Source organism: Tupaia chinensis, unplaced genomic scaffold (genome assembly GCF_000334495.1).
Source record: "Tupaia chinensis unplaced genomic scaffold, TupChi_1.0 Scaffold000127_2, whole genome shotgun sequence".
In the NCBI taxonomy this organism is placed as follows: Eukaryota; Metazoa; Chordata; class Mammalia; order Scandentia; family Tupaiidae; genus Tupaia; species Tupaia belangeri.
Genome location: NW_006159596.1, coordinates 49,529 through 62,091, shown reverse-complemented (window position 1 = coordinate 62,091; position 12,563 = coordinate 49,529). Strand labels below are relative to the sequence as shown.

The window sequence follows — 12,563 nt, the reverse complement described above, 5'->3', positions numbered from 1 at the left end:
CCCTACAGCTCTTCTCTTCCTTTTTTTCCCCTGAAGTTTATTTTATTCATGAGAGTATGCAAGCTCTGTGAGAGGGGTGGTGGTAGAGGAAGTAGTGAGAGAGGGATCCTTGACAGTCTTGTCATGCTACAGTCTTGCTCCCATAGCCCTCCGGTTTGTCAGGAACTTGGGCACGTGTATTCCTAGTGTATTTTCAGGTTGACTCAGGATCAGAATCCACAGTTGGTCCTGTGACTTCCAGCCCTGCAGCTCATTGTTCTACTAACTTTGCCTCCAAAGCTGGGCCCTACACCTATGCTGAGCTGTCACCAGAATTACTCTGAATGCTCTGTTCTTGGCAAATAGGCTTTTCCTAGCCTGTTCCTCCAAATTATTTTGGTCTCTACCCATTATCCCATTCTAGAGCCACATCCACCTTTTTAGGTAGTACTGTTAAGGCAATACCCACTTTTCTGTAACCTATTTTCTGCCCTAATCTATTTTGTGTTGTTATAACAGAATACTGTAGACTGAATAATTTGTAAAGAACAGAAATTGATTTGGTTTGTGGTTCTGGAGGCTGGAAAGTCCAAGGATGATCAAGGGGTTGCATCTGGTGAGGAGCTTGTGCTGCTCAATACCATGGAAGGAAGGCAAGAAAGCCATGAGACTAGCAGAAGAGGCCTGACTCACTTTTACAACAAACCCACTCTGACAGTAAGCCTTCTTCCAGGATAATGATATTAATCCATTCATAATGGCAGAGCCCTCATGACCAAATCACTTCTTAGAGGTCCCAGCCCTCATTACTGTTACATTGGGAATTAAGTTTCCAACACAACTTTGAAGGACACATTCAGACTATGGCAGTATCACCAGCCATCCATCTCCAGACTCTTCATCTTGTAAATTGAAACTCTATACCCATTAAATAGTACCTCCCCATTCTTCTCTCTCCCCAAGCTCTCGCAGCCGCCATTATCCTTTTGTCTTTGATTTTGACTTTTCTGAATACTCTATATCAGTGGAACCATGCAGTGTTTCTCTTTTGGTGACTGGCTTCTTTCAAGTAGCATAATCTTCTCAGGATTCATCCATGTTGGGGCATGTTGCAGAATTTCCTTCCTTTTTAAAGCAGTTTAATAGTCACTTATAGGGGCCAGCAGGTGGCTTGGTGGTTAGGGGCACTGGACTCCCACATGGTTTAACCATGGTTTGAGTCCTGGACCTAGTGGCTTGCTTTCTCACTTTCTCTCTCTCTCTCTGTGTCTCATTTTGGTCTAATTGAAAATAACAATAATGATAAATAAAATAAAAGGAAATAATTCTCTTTTTTGTTGTTGTTGGAGAGTTTTTTCTTTTTGTATAGGGTGCATATGCTCGCCAGAAAGACAGAGACAGAGAGACAGAAAGTGAGAAATCACCCCCCCACGGGGGGGGGGGGGGGCCCCCCCCAAATACCTCTCCCCCCGCCACGCCACAATCCCTTCTCCTCCATTCTCCTCTAGGGATCTTGGGCATGTATGCACACGTGCCCAGTGTGAATTTTAGCCACTGGTCTGAGACTTGAACCGCGGTCAACTACATGGGAGTTCACCGACATAGCCATTACGCTAACTACTGGTCCTAAAAGGAAATAATTCTTAAAAAAATAGTCACTGTAAGGATATGTACCACGTTTTGCTTATATATTTGTCAATATAGATTTGGGTTGTTTCCATGCTTTAGTGATTTTGAGTAATGCTGCTGTGAATATAGATGCACAGATATTGCAAATATTTGAGACCCTGTTTTCATTTTCTTTGGGTACACACAGAAGTGGAATTATTGGATCATAGGGTAATTTTATTTTTAATTTTCTGCTGTATTCCACAGTGGATGTACCATTTAACATTCCTACCAACAGTACAGAAGGGATCCAACTTCTCCACATCCTTATTGACACTTGCTGTTTGGTTTCATTTAGTTTTGATTGTAGCCATTGTAATGGGTATGAGGTGGGATATCATCATAGTTTTTATTGCATTTCTCTAATGATTAATTATGTTGAACATCTTTTGATGTACTTATTTGTCATTTTAATTTCTTCTGTGGAGAAATGTCTGTTCATGTCCTTTATCCATTTTTGAATTTTTGTTGTTGTTGAATTTCAGGAGTTCTCTATGTATTCTGAGTATTAATCCCTTATCACTTGTATAATTGCAAACATTTTTCCCATTCTGTAGGTTGCCTCTTTATCATTTTTAAAAAAGATTTTATTATTATTATTATTATTATTTTAATTTGACCAGAGAGAGAGAAAGAGAGAGAACAAGCTGCCCAGGTCTGGGACTCCAGCCATGTGGGAGTCCAGCGCCTCAATCACCACTCTATCTGCTGGCCCCTGGTTGGGCCTTTTCTAAGAATTTTGTAGCTTCAGGTTACATTCAGGTCCTTCGTCCATTTTGTGTTTTTTTTTTTTTTTCCTTTTATGTCTCTATACATTGTGTGAACAAAAACATAAACTAATAACTTAACTCTTTAATGCATTAGTCTTTTAATTTATGTAGAAAACAAAATGTGTTGTTACAAGGGAAGTTATGATATTACTAGTTTTTATACTAAAAACTATTTTTTAAAATGTATCTGTCTCTTAAATCATATAAAAAAAGCATACAAACCATCGTTAAAATAATAATAACTTTATAATTGCCCAAGTATTTATCTTTATTGAGCTTTTTCTTTATACAACTTTGAGTTCCTGCATAGTGTCCCTTCATTTTACCTTATGGGACTTGTTTAAGCATTTCTTGCAGACTTGGTCTAGTGGTAATGAACTCCCATGCTTCTATGCTTTGTGAGTGTTTTACTTTCTTCTCCTTCTTCGTCATCTTCTTCTTCTTCTTCTTTTGCTGTAGTGTGTGTACTTTTGCCAGAGAGAGAGAGAGAGAGAGAGAGAGATATCATCCCTTCATCCCTTAAGGGGAGTGCCCATGCCACAGTCCCTTCTCCTTTATTCTCCTCTTGGGATTTTGGGCATGCATGCACATGTGCCCAGCCTGATTTTCAAGCTGCTGGGTCCTGGACTCAAACCATGCAGTTGGCTATGTGGGATCCAGTGCCTTAAACTCCATGTCACCTGATGGCCATCCTCCTCCTTTTTGGAGGACAGTTTTGGATATAGGATTCTTTGTTGACTTTTTTTATGTTTGTTTTACCATGTTGAATCTATCAACCCACTGCCTTTTGGTGTCCAAAGTTTCTGATGAGATATCTGTGGGTAATTTTATTGAGGATTCCTTATATGTTACAAATAGTTTTTCTCTTGGGACCAGCAGTTGGCATAATGGCTATGTTGTTGGACTCCCATGCAGTCGACTGTGGTTCAAGTCCCGAACCAAATGGCTTAAACTCACACTGGGCACGTATGTGCATGCCCAAGATCCTGAGAGGAGAATGGAGGAGAAGGGATTGTGGTGTGGCCATCCCCCTAGGGGTGATTTCTCACTTTCTGTCTGTCTCTCTCTGTCTTTCTGGTGAGCGCACGTGCCGTATAGCAAACAACAACAACAACAACAACAACAAAACTCTCCACAAATAGTTTCTCTCTCTTTCTGTGTTCAGTATTCTGTCTTTGTCTTTGATTTTTGAAAATTTGGTTATAATTTGTCTTGGTCTGGGACTCCTGGAGTTTATCTTACTTGGAGTTTGTTGAGTTATTGGGAAATTTTTATTTATGTCTTTTATCAAATGTAGGAAGTTTTCAGCCACCATTTATTTAAGTGTTCTCTCCTTCATTCTCTCAAATTTTCTGGAACTTCCCAGACCCACAAGTCAGCCGTGTTTGGTAATGTTGCACAGTTCCTCTAGGCTCTGTTCCCTTTCGTGTTAGTCTTTCTGTTTTTGTTCCTCAGACTCAGTAACTTCTGTTTTCCTTTTCTTCAAGTTCACTGTCTCCTTCTGTCTGCTTACATCTGCCTTTGAATCTCTCCAGTGAATTTTCCATTTCAGTTCTTGTACTTTTCAGCTTCTGAATTTTTCTGCCCACCCCAGAGTGTCTCTTTATTCGTATTTCTATTTTGTTCATACATTGTTTCTTTTATATTCTTCATACATTTTTAGTTCTTTGCGCACTTTTAGTACAGTCGTTTTAAAGTTTTCATCCAATAGATTAGTTCTCAGGTCTTTTTTCAGGGACAGTTTCTCTTGTTTTTTTTTGTTTTTGTTTTTGTTTCCCCCCTTTGAATGGGCCATGCCTTCCCATTTTTTCGTATGCTTTGTGATTTTCTTTTTTTAAATTGGAAACTGGATATTTGAATCCACTAATACAATAACTCTGGAAATTAGATGCTACCTGTTCCCCAGGATCTGTTGTGCTTTGTTGTTGTTGGCTCTCTCTCGGCCAAGAATCATCCTCAGGTGTCGACTTCAGGATGACTGCAACAGTGTGGGGCGTTATTTGCCAACAATGGCTGCTCTCTCTGCATCTTTGGGATCAGAATCAATAATCAACTGATCAGAACACAGACCTGCAATATTTGGAGAAGAACTTCCTTTTGGGAACAGGAGTTAGCGTAATGGCTATGTCACTGGACTCCATGTAGTCGACCGCGGTTCACGTCCCGGACCTGGTGGCTTGAAACTCATGCTGGGCGCCTGTGCATGCGTGCGCAGGATCCCAAGAGGAGAACGGAGGAGAAGGGATTGCGGCATGGCTATTCCTCCTGGGACGTGATTTCTCGCTTTCTGTCTCTCTGTCTCTCTCTGTCTGTCTGGCGAGCGCACACGCCCTGTAGCAAAAACTTCTCAAACAAACAAACAAACAAACAAAACCAAGAAGTTCCTTTTGCCTGCATGCACACTGCTCCCAGAACACATGCTCACCTGCCTACCATGTTGCTGTGGAAGGGACAGTGGATAGCTGATGCCGTGCTAAGAGCTGAACTTGACCGAAATTGACCAGTCTATTGCCCAAGCTCTCCCCTGGAATTTATAACCCAGAATTCTAAAATAGTTACATGAGACAGAATAAGTCAGTCACCTTGTTGTCTAGATGGGGAGACAGGCTCCTGGTGCTTCTTACTCTATCTACCACCTTTCCAGAGTCCGCTAGGTGGGATTCATTCTTCGCTCCTCTTTTTCTTTCATACCCTACATCCAATTTGCTAGCAAAGCTTGTCCCTGCACTTAGATAGTATATTCAGAGGTTGACTGTTTCACTCCCTCCAGAACTACAACTCTGCTCCTAGCCACTGTCATGTCTTCCTTAGTTATTAGCTTCCTTGCCCATCTCCCTGGTTCTACTTTGGACGCCCCTGTGTGTTCTCAACCGAGCAGCTGAGTGGTTCTTACAACTATCAGGTCATCGTTCTGCATGAAACCCTCCTCCTTCCTGAAGACAAAGTCTTTACAAAAGGCCTACCTACCCTTACCTCTTTCTCCTCTTCTCCTGTTATGTTGTTCTTTGTTCTTCTTGCTCACTTCACTGTATCCATATTGGCCTCTTTGCTTATCCTCTTAACTAACTGAACATTCATCCATTTATTCGTACTTTCTTTCTTGATCAAATTTCTGTTTGTTTTGACTACAGACTGTTTCCCTAGTCATTGCCACAGCTCACCCTGACGTTTGGATGTAGACATGTCACTTTTTTTGGTGAATCCTCCTTTGGCCACTCTGTTTAAAATTATAACCTTGGGTCAGGCAGGTGGCTTGGTGGTTGAGGTGCTGGACTCCCACATGGCCGACCATGATTCGAGTCCTGGACCTGGCAGCTTGCTTTCTCACTTTCTCTTTCTCTTTGGTCAAATTACAAAAATAACAAAAGAGAAGAAAAAAGATATTACAACTCTCATCCCTCCCAAACACTCCCTATTCATCTAGTTAATTATCTCCTTAGCCTTTATCTCCTCCTACATGCATGCTATACATATTTTATTTTTTCCTTTCTCCCCACTGGAATGTAAGATCCATAAAGACAGCAACTTTTCCTTTACTAATTACTTCTGTACTAAGCACATAAAATTATGCTAGCATAAAATAGTGCTCAACTCCTACCTGTTGAACGACTGAATTAATTAATGTGCCCTACTGAATTAATTAATGTGCCCGGCTTAGCCTGGAAAGATGCTTACAGTTTGATTATACTGTATCTAATTTCTCAAAGAAGAGGCAAGAAAATGTGTCCCATAGACAACTGGAGCTCTAGAGCTCGGTTTAGCTGTAAGAGAGATTGAAACGAAGCAGTAGGAGTAGGCACTGGGGAGTGTAGAGTAAGCAGAAGTGCCCCCCCCCACCGTGGTGTGGTGGTTGAGGTGGCCGGATCCCACATGGTTAACTATGCCTTGAGCCCCAGACCCAATGGCTTCAGCAACAAGCCTGCTGCATGTACTTTCTTGTCCAAAATCCTGAAAAGGAGGGAGAAACAGAGAAGGGATTGCAGCATGACTGCTGGGGAGTGCTTTCTCACTTTCCCTTCTTTTTTCTCTCTGTAAAATCCACATGCCTGCTGGCAAAAATTTAAAAAAAGAGGAAGAAGAGAAAAAGACTAGGGGTGGGAACCCGGGAGCACATGTATGGGTTGACCAGAGAGCACCACTGCGGACCGAGCCCAGTGGGGATCCCTGCTCTGGGCCCAGTGCTTTTGAAGGGCTTTTTCTTTTCTTTTTTTTTTTTACCCCCAAATAACTATTTTACTTAACTTTATTTTTAAATTTTAATTGGATCAGAGAGGGACAGAGTGAGAGAGAAAGAGGGAGGGTGGAAAGTGAGAAAGCAAGCCGCTAGGTCCGTGACTCGAACCACGATCGGCTGTGTGGGAGTTCATCGCCCTTAACCACCACACCACCTGCCGGCCCCTGGAGGGCTTCTTTTAGCCTTCCTCTGCTACATCGCTCCTCACAGAGTGAAGATGTTGGAGGGCCCAACGTGACTGCTCTACCTGGGCTCTCTGTAGATCAAGCTCAGAGTGTTTGGATCCCAGAATTCTCTGCCCACATGCCTTCCACAAGTCTGTGACCTGGTTTCCTCCTCTCTTGACTGTCTCACATGGATGGGCCCCTTGGGGCCTAGGGGATGGCCATGGAGCAGCTGCTTGGAGGCATTGACTAGAGTTAGGCCTGTGGGCTGGGATGTCCGCAGGTAGGCAATGGAAGGCCCCTTGTGGTACGGAGTGAGGCTAAAGGTGGGGAGAGAAAGCAGGTAAGCTGCGAGCCAGGGTGAGGAGTATGGTCCATCCATGCCCCCACAGAGCTTCAGGGAGTCCGAGAATTTGAAATCCGAACTTAGTTTTTCAGGTTGTTAGAACGTGCTTCTCATGAGAGGACACGAGAAGAATATAACAGCCTGTTGGCTTGACATATAAGTTAAAAATATTCAGACGTATGGTATGTCGGCTTCTATTTGTACTCTCATTCTGAGCTTCTAGAAAATTACGGTTGGGCCTGCAAGAGGGAATTGGAAAGGAATATCTGGAGAGGGAGAAGATGAGTTGAAGTTTCAAGGAGGAAATGATCGGCCGTGCCAGAGGCTCCAAAAACAAGTCCCACGGAGGCAGAAATGTGCTCATTGGATCTGACAGGCAGAATTCAGTACAGTCTGCTGTGGAGTGAGGCTGGAGAAGTACCTGAGAAATTAGGGAGTGGAAACAGAGTATGAGGTCCTTTTCTAGAACCTTGTCTGAGAAAGAAGGAAAGAGTAGTGGCCGGAGGGGTATGCAGGGTCAGGAAGAGGACTTCCATTTTGAAAATGAGAGGGTCTCATAAATATTTTTTTAAAAAGTTGCTGAAACAAGGCCTGAGAGCCAGTGCATAAGTCAGTAGATGGTTAGCCTTTAGAAAGGAGGCTTGGGGGGGGTGGGGGGCTGGCAAGTGGCTTGGTGGTTAAGGGTGCTGGACTTCCACATGGATGACCGTGGTTCAAGTCCTGAACCTGGCAGCTTGCTTTCTCATTTTCCCTCTCTCTCTCGTCCTCCCCTTCTCTGGTCAAATTAAAAAATAGGTAAATAAACAAGTAAAGTTAAATAAAATAAATCTTTTTTAAAACAAGGAGGCTCAGGCTGTTTGGATGTGTATTGATGCTAAGTTTTGGGGGTGAAGATGACTTAATCATGTCACTAACATCAATATATAGTAGATTTTGGGGTTAGTTGTCTTTTCCAAACTTGATTTTATACTTCTGGGGAGCAGAATTACACCTGTAGTCACTTCCTAAGAACCTATTGGTTGACTGAAATGTAACCCATGATACGAGACATAAACTACATATATAGGATCTTCCTGTACTCAGTAATTATTTTTTAGTGGTGACATTTACATCTAGTAAAACCTTATGATTTCTCAATAATCAAGGAATTCTTTCTTGGGGCCGCCAGGTGGCGTGGTGATTAAGGGCATTGGACTCCCACATAGCCAACCGCAGTTTGTCCCAGACATGGCAGCTTGCTTTCTCTCTCTCTGTCTCTCTGTCTCTCTCTCTCTCACTTTCTCTCTTTCTGTCCCTCTCTGATCAAATTAAAATAAATAAAGCTAAATAAAAAACAAGAGAAATTCTTTCTTTATTACTTTCATTATGTAAAAGTGTATCATAAGACTTTGGAGGTCATTTATTGTAATAAGCATATGACATCTTAATCTCAGCTATTTTGGGCAAATTTTAAAAATAGAATTATATTAATACTGTCTTTTTTTTCCCCTCCCACTAGTAGTTCCAAAGAACTGCTGGTTCAGATTTTAGCTCTTGCCAAGTTTGAAAATATTGAAGGATGCTTAGACTACCTAACATTCAAATTGTAAGTAAAATTTGTTTCTGCTATTATTATATATATGTTTAAAAAACAAAATTTGGAAATAGTCGTTACCTCATATAATAACAGTGAATGTATAGCATGATGGACCTGTGGATTTTTATTCTTAAGATACAAGTAGATTTTATGTTTATAGGATCAAAAAGGAGAGTAATAATACTGAAATAATTTAAGATAGTGAGATGAAATTTCTGCTTTTTTTCCTCAGGTAGTTCATCTTATTATTATTATTTTTTTTTTGGAGAGATTTTTGCTATAGGGCATGTGCACTCACTCACCAGAGAAACAGAAAGAGATAGAGAGACAGAAAATGAGAAATCACCCTCCTGAGAGTGGGGAGGGGTAGCCCCTCCACAATCCCTTCTCTGTTCTCCTCTCAGGATCTTGGGCATGCATGCACAGGTGCTCAGCCTGAGTTTTAAGCCTGCGGGTCTGGGACTTGAACCATGGTTGACTACTTGGGAGTCCACTGATGTAACTGCTATGCAATCTGCTGGTTCTGTGGTTCATCTCCTTATAGAAGTTTATAGAAATTGTTATTTTTTATAAAGAGGGATTTTTGCTATAGAGCATGTGTGCTCACCAGAGAGGCAGAGACAGACAGAGAGACAGAGAGAAATCACTCCCCAGTGGGGATGGCCATGCTGCACACCCTTTTCCTCCATTCTCCTCTTGGGATCTTGGGCACACACATACATGTGCCTGGCAGGAATTTAAGCTGCCAGGCCTGGGACTGGAACTGTAGTCAACTATGTGAGAGTCCAGCAACGTAAGCATTACACCATCTGCTGGGTCCCTATAGAAATTCTTGATTATTTTATTTCACTGTAGTGAGATATATTTCAAGAGCACAGTATGAATGGAATGCTTTTGTTAGAAACGTATATTCTTTTCTCTTTATGTCTAATTTTTCAATTCTTTAATTTTGATATTAAAAAACCCTGATAGAAATCTTTGTAGTGGGTCAGCAGGTGGTATAGTAATTAAGGTGCTGCACTCTCACATGGCCAACTGTGGTTCAAGTTCCGGACCTGTATTTGTGAAGTGTAAGTTATGCACATTAAAAAAAAAGGTTATTATCATTTTTAAATTTGCTATAGGGCACGTGTGCTCACCAGAGAAAGAGGGGGAAAGTGAGAATGCAGGTTTCCAGGTCTGGGACTCTAACCATATTAGGCCATGTGGGGTCCAGCACCTTACCCACTATACCACCGGCTGGCCAGTCCTACACATTTTATGTGTTCAGTGAATAGAAGATTTTTTTAAAAACTGCTAGTAAAATATTTCAGGAATAAAACTACATTTACTAAAGGGAGGAATTTCTAACATTGTATCTATTAGAATGTAAATATCATACTGTCATTTAAGTACAATAGTTTGGTAAGAATTTACTGTGTTGGGCCAGCAGGTGGCATGGTGGTTAAGCCGCTAGATAGTGGCTTGCTTTCTCACTTTCCCTTTCTCTCGCTCTCTCTGGTCAAATTGAAATAATAGTAATGATTATAATAACAAATGGAATTAAATATATAATTCTTTAAAAATGAAAAGAATTTACTAGGTTTATGACCTTGAATAGTAATACCTAAAAGTAGAATGGTGATTCTTTTTTTGATGCAGGGTTGTAAAAGCTTGTCTTTTTTTTTTTTTTTTTTTTTTAATTTAAAACCCTGTTAAGAGCTAGATTACAAAATTAGATATGGTTTATATTCTGTATTTTTTTTAGTAACTTTTCATATTCTCCCTCTTTTTAGGCTCTCTGGTTAATCATCTTTAGAAGACTGGATTTCTGGATGTCCACTCCGCTCCTTCTCTGTTGACTTATAGAACATGATAATGCAAACCTGTCACACTGGCAATCATCCCCGAACCTTTAAATACATTGACTAAAGGCATCTGAAGCCTCCTCAGGGAATAAACAATGACATCAGCAGTTGTTGACAATGGAGGTTCTGTTTTGGAGCTTCCCAGCAATGGAGTAGAAAATCAAGAGGTTAGGCATCCAATGTGTTACATTTCTTTTTTTGTTTGTTTATAGAATTCAGTGCATGAGCTTATTTTGAAATTAATGGGAATCATACATTGGAAAGTATAAATGCACAGTGTATGAAATTGTACATGTACATGACATGCGTCCTCGTATAATTCAGGTGTTAGAAGGCTGACAAAAGTGCTGAAAGCGTTCTTGAATTGATGGAAAGTGCATATATTAGGATGAGCTTAGAAGGAAGGAGGAAAGAAATGGGGGTCCAGCTGGCGGTGTGGTGGTTGAGGTACTGGACTCTCGCATGGCTGACCATGATTCAAGTCCTGGACCTGGTGGCTTGCTTTCTCACTTTCCCTCCCTCTTTTGCTCTGACTCTCTCTGATAGCAAGTTAAAAAAAAATTAATATTAATAAATAAAATAAATATTTTTTTAAAAAAAGGAGGAAAGAAATGTGAAGAAAGAACATTGTGGGACCAGCAGTTAGCGTAATGGCTATGTCGCTGGACTCCCATATAGTCAACCGCAGTTCGTGTCCTGGACCCGGTTGCTTAAACTCATGCTGGGCGCGTGTGCTTGTGTGAGTGCCCAACATCCTGAGAGGAGAATGAAGGAGAAGGGATTGCAATGTGGCCATCCCCCCTGGGGGGAGATTTCTCGCTTTCTGTCTCTCTGTCTCTGTCTTTCTGGCGCATGTATGCGCCCTATAGCAAAAGCCTCTCAAAAAGAAAAAGAAAAAAAGGGAAAGAAAGAACATTGTAATATTAGTTGAGAGGTAAATTTAGGTCCCTGATAAAATCCATTGTCTTGGAAAATAGAGTATATAGGTATACGCTGTACTTAAATACCTAAACTAGATTCCTCTTAAGTTAGAATTTTGTATCTACTATACTTGTCATTTTTCTTTCTTGATTATATTCTATTATATGTAAGTGTGGAAATCAATCATAATATATATGCTTATGTATCTAGATAGTAAATCAAAAGATTCAGCTTTTGAAATTTTATAAACGTGAGATTTTGAATTGTTAACACATTTGGTTATTTCGTTATTGATAACATCAGAGAGTAAGAGATGGAGTAGAAAATAAGAGCACCAACACATGGACGTCCAAGTACTGCCTTCCATTTCTTGCATACGCTAAAGACTGAGCATTGGGAGGCATCTACGTTATAATAGTGCCGTCTTAATAATGTCTGTATTAAAATTTGTCTCCTCTTTCTTCTGTGAAAGAAGAGAGTGTTGTTGGGGCCAGCAGGTGGCATGGTGGTTAAGGCACTGGATAGTCCCACATGGCCGACCATGGTTCTAGTCCTGGCCCTGGTGGCTTGCTTTCTTACTTTTCCTCTCTCTCTCTCTCCTCTGTGCATGTGTCTCTCTGGTCAAAATTTAAAAAAAAAAAAAAAAAAAAAAAAGAGAGTGCTGTTACTGCTGCTTGGTACCTCTGTGATGGGCTAGCAGCATGCTTGACAAACAGGCTGGGATGTCAGGCTGTGTGTTCTGGAGTTTAGATTCTGTTTCTTGCTTGATGTCAGCTCAGTCCTCCACTTCCAGGATCCAAATTGGCTCTGGCAAGTTAGTGGGAAGGTGGTGAAGTGATGGTACTCTTTCTTTTCTGGTTGGATTTGGTAACTTCCAAATGTTTCTTTCGTATTTGAATCCCAAACCGGCTCAGAGTCCAGAAGCAGCTGGGCCGGCTCTGTGGGGTATGGCATGCACTGTTCAGGAGAAGTTGGCCATCACACGGTGACCACAGTTTGAATCTCCCCAGTCATACTGCCACTTGTGGGTGAGCCCGAGATCCAACAGGCTGCAGGGC

General features: G+C 41.2%; 1 protein-coding gene across 4 annotated transcripts in view; it reads left to right on the top strand.

Annotated features, from left to right (window-relative positions):
* Positions 1 to 8,659: 8,659 nt before the first annotated feature.
* LOC102467843 (ETS-related transcription factor Elf-2) overlaps positions 8,660 to 12,563 on the top strand; it is a 31,034-nt gene continuing 27,130 nt past the window's right edge. For all 4 annotated transcript variants that reach the window (XR_003548768.1, XM_006144624.3, XM_006144623.3 and 1 more), the window contains exons 1-2: positions 8,660 to 8,746; positions 10,513 to 10,751. Coding sequence is in view for 3 of the 4 variants with exons in the window: in XM_006144624.3 (XP_006144686.1) it covers positions 10,680 to 10,751 (72 nt within the window). In the remaining variant the exon portion in view is untranslated. The remainder of the gene's footprint in view (positions 8,747 to 10,512; positions 10,752 to 12,563) is intronic.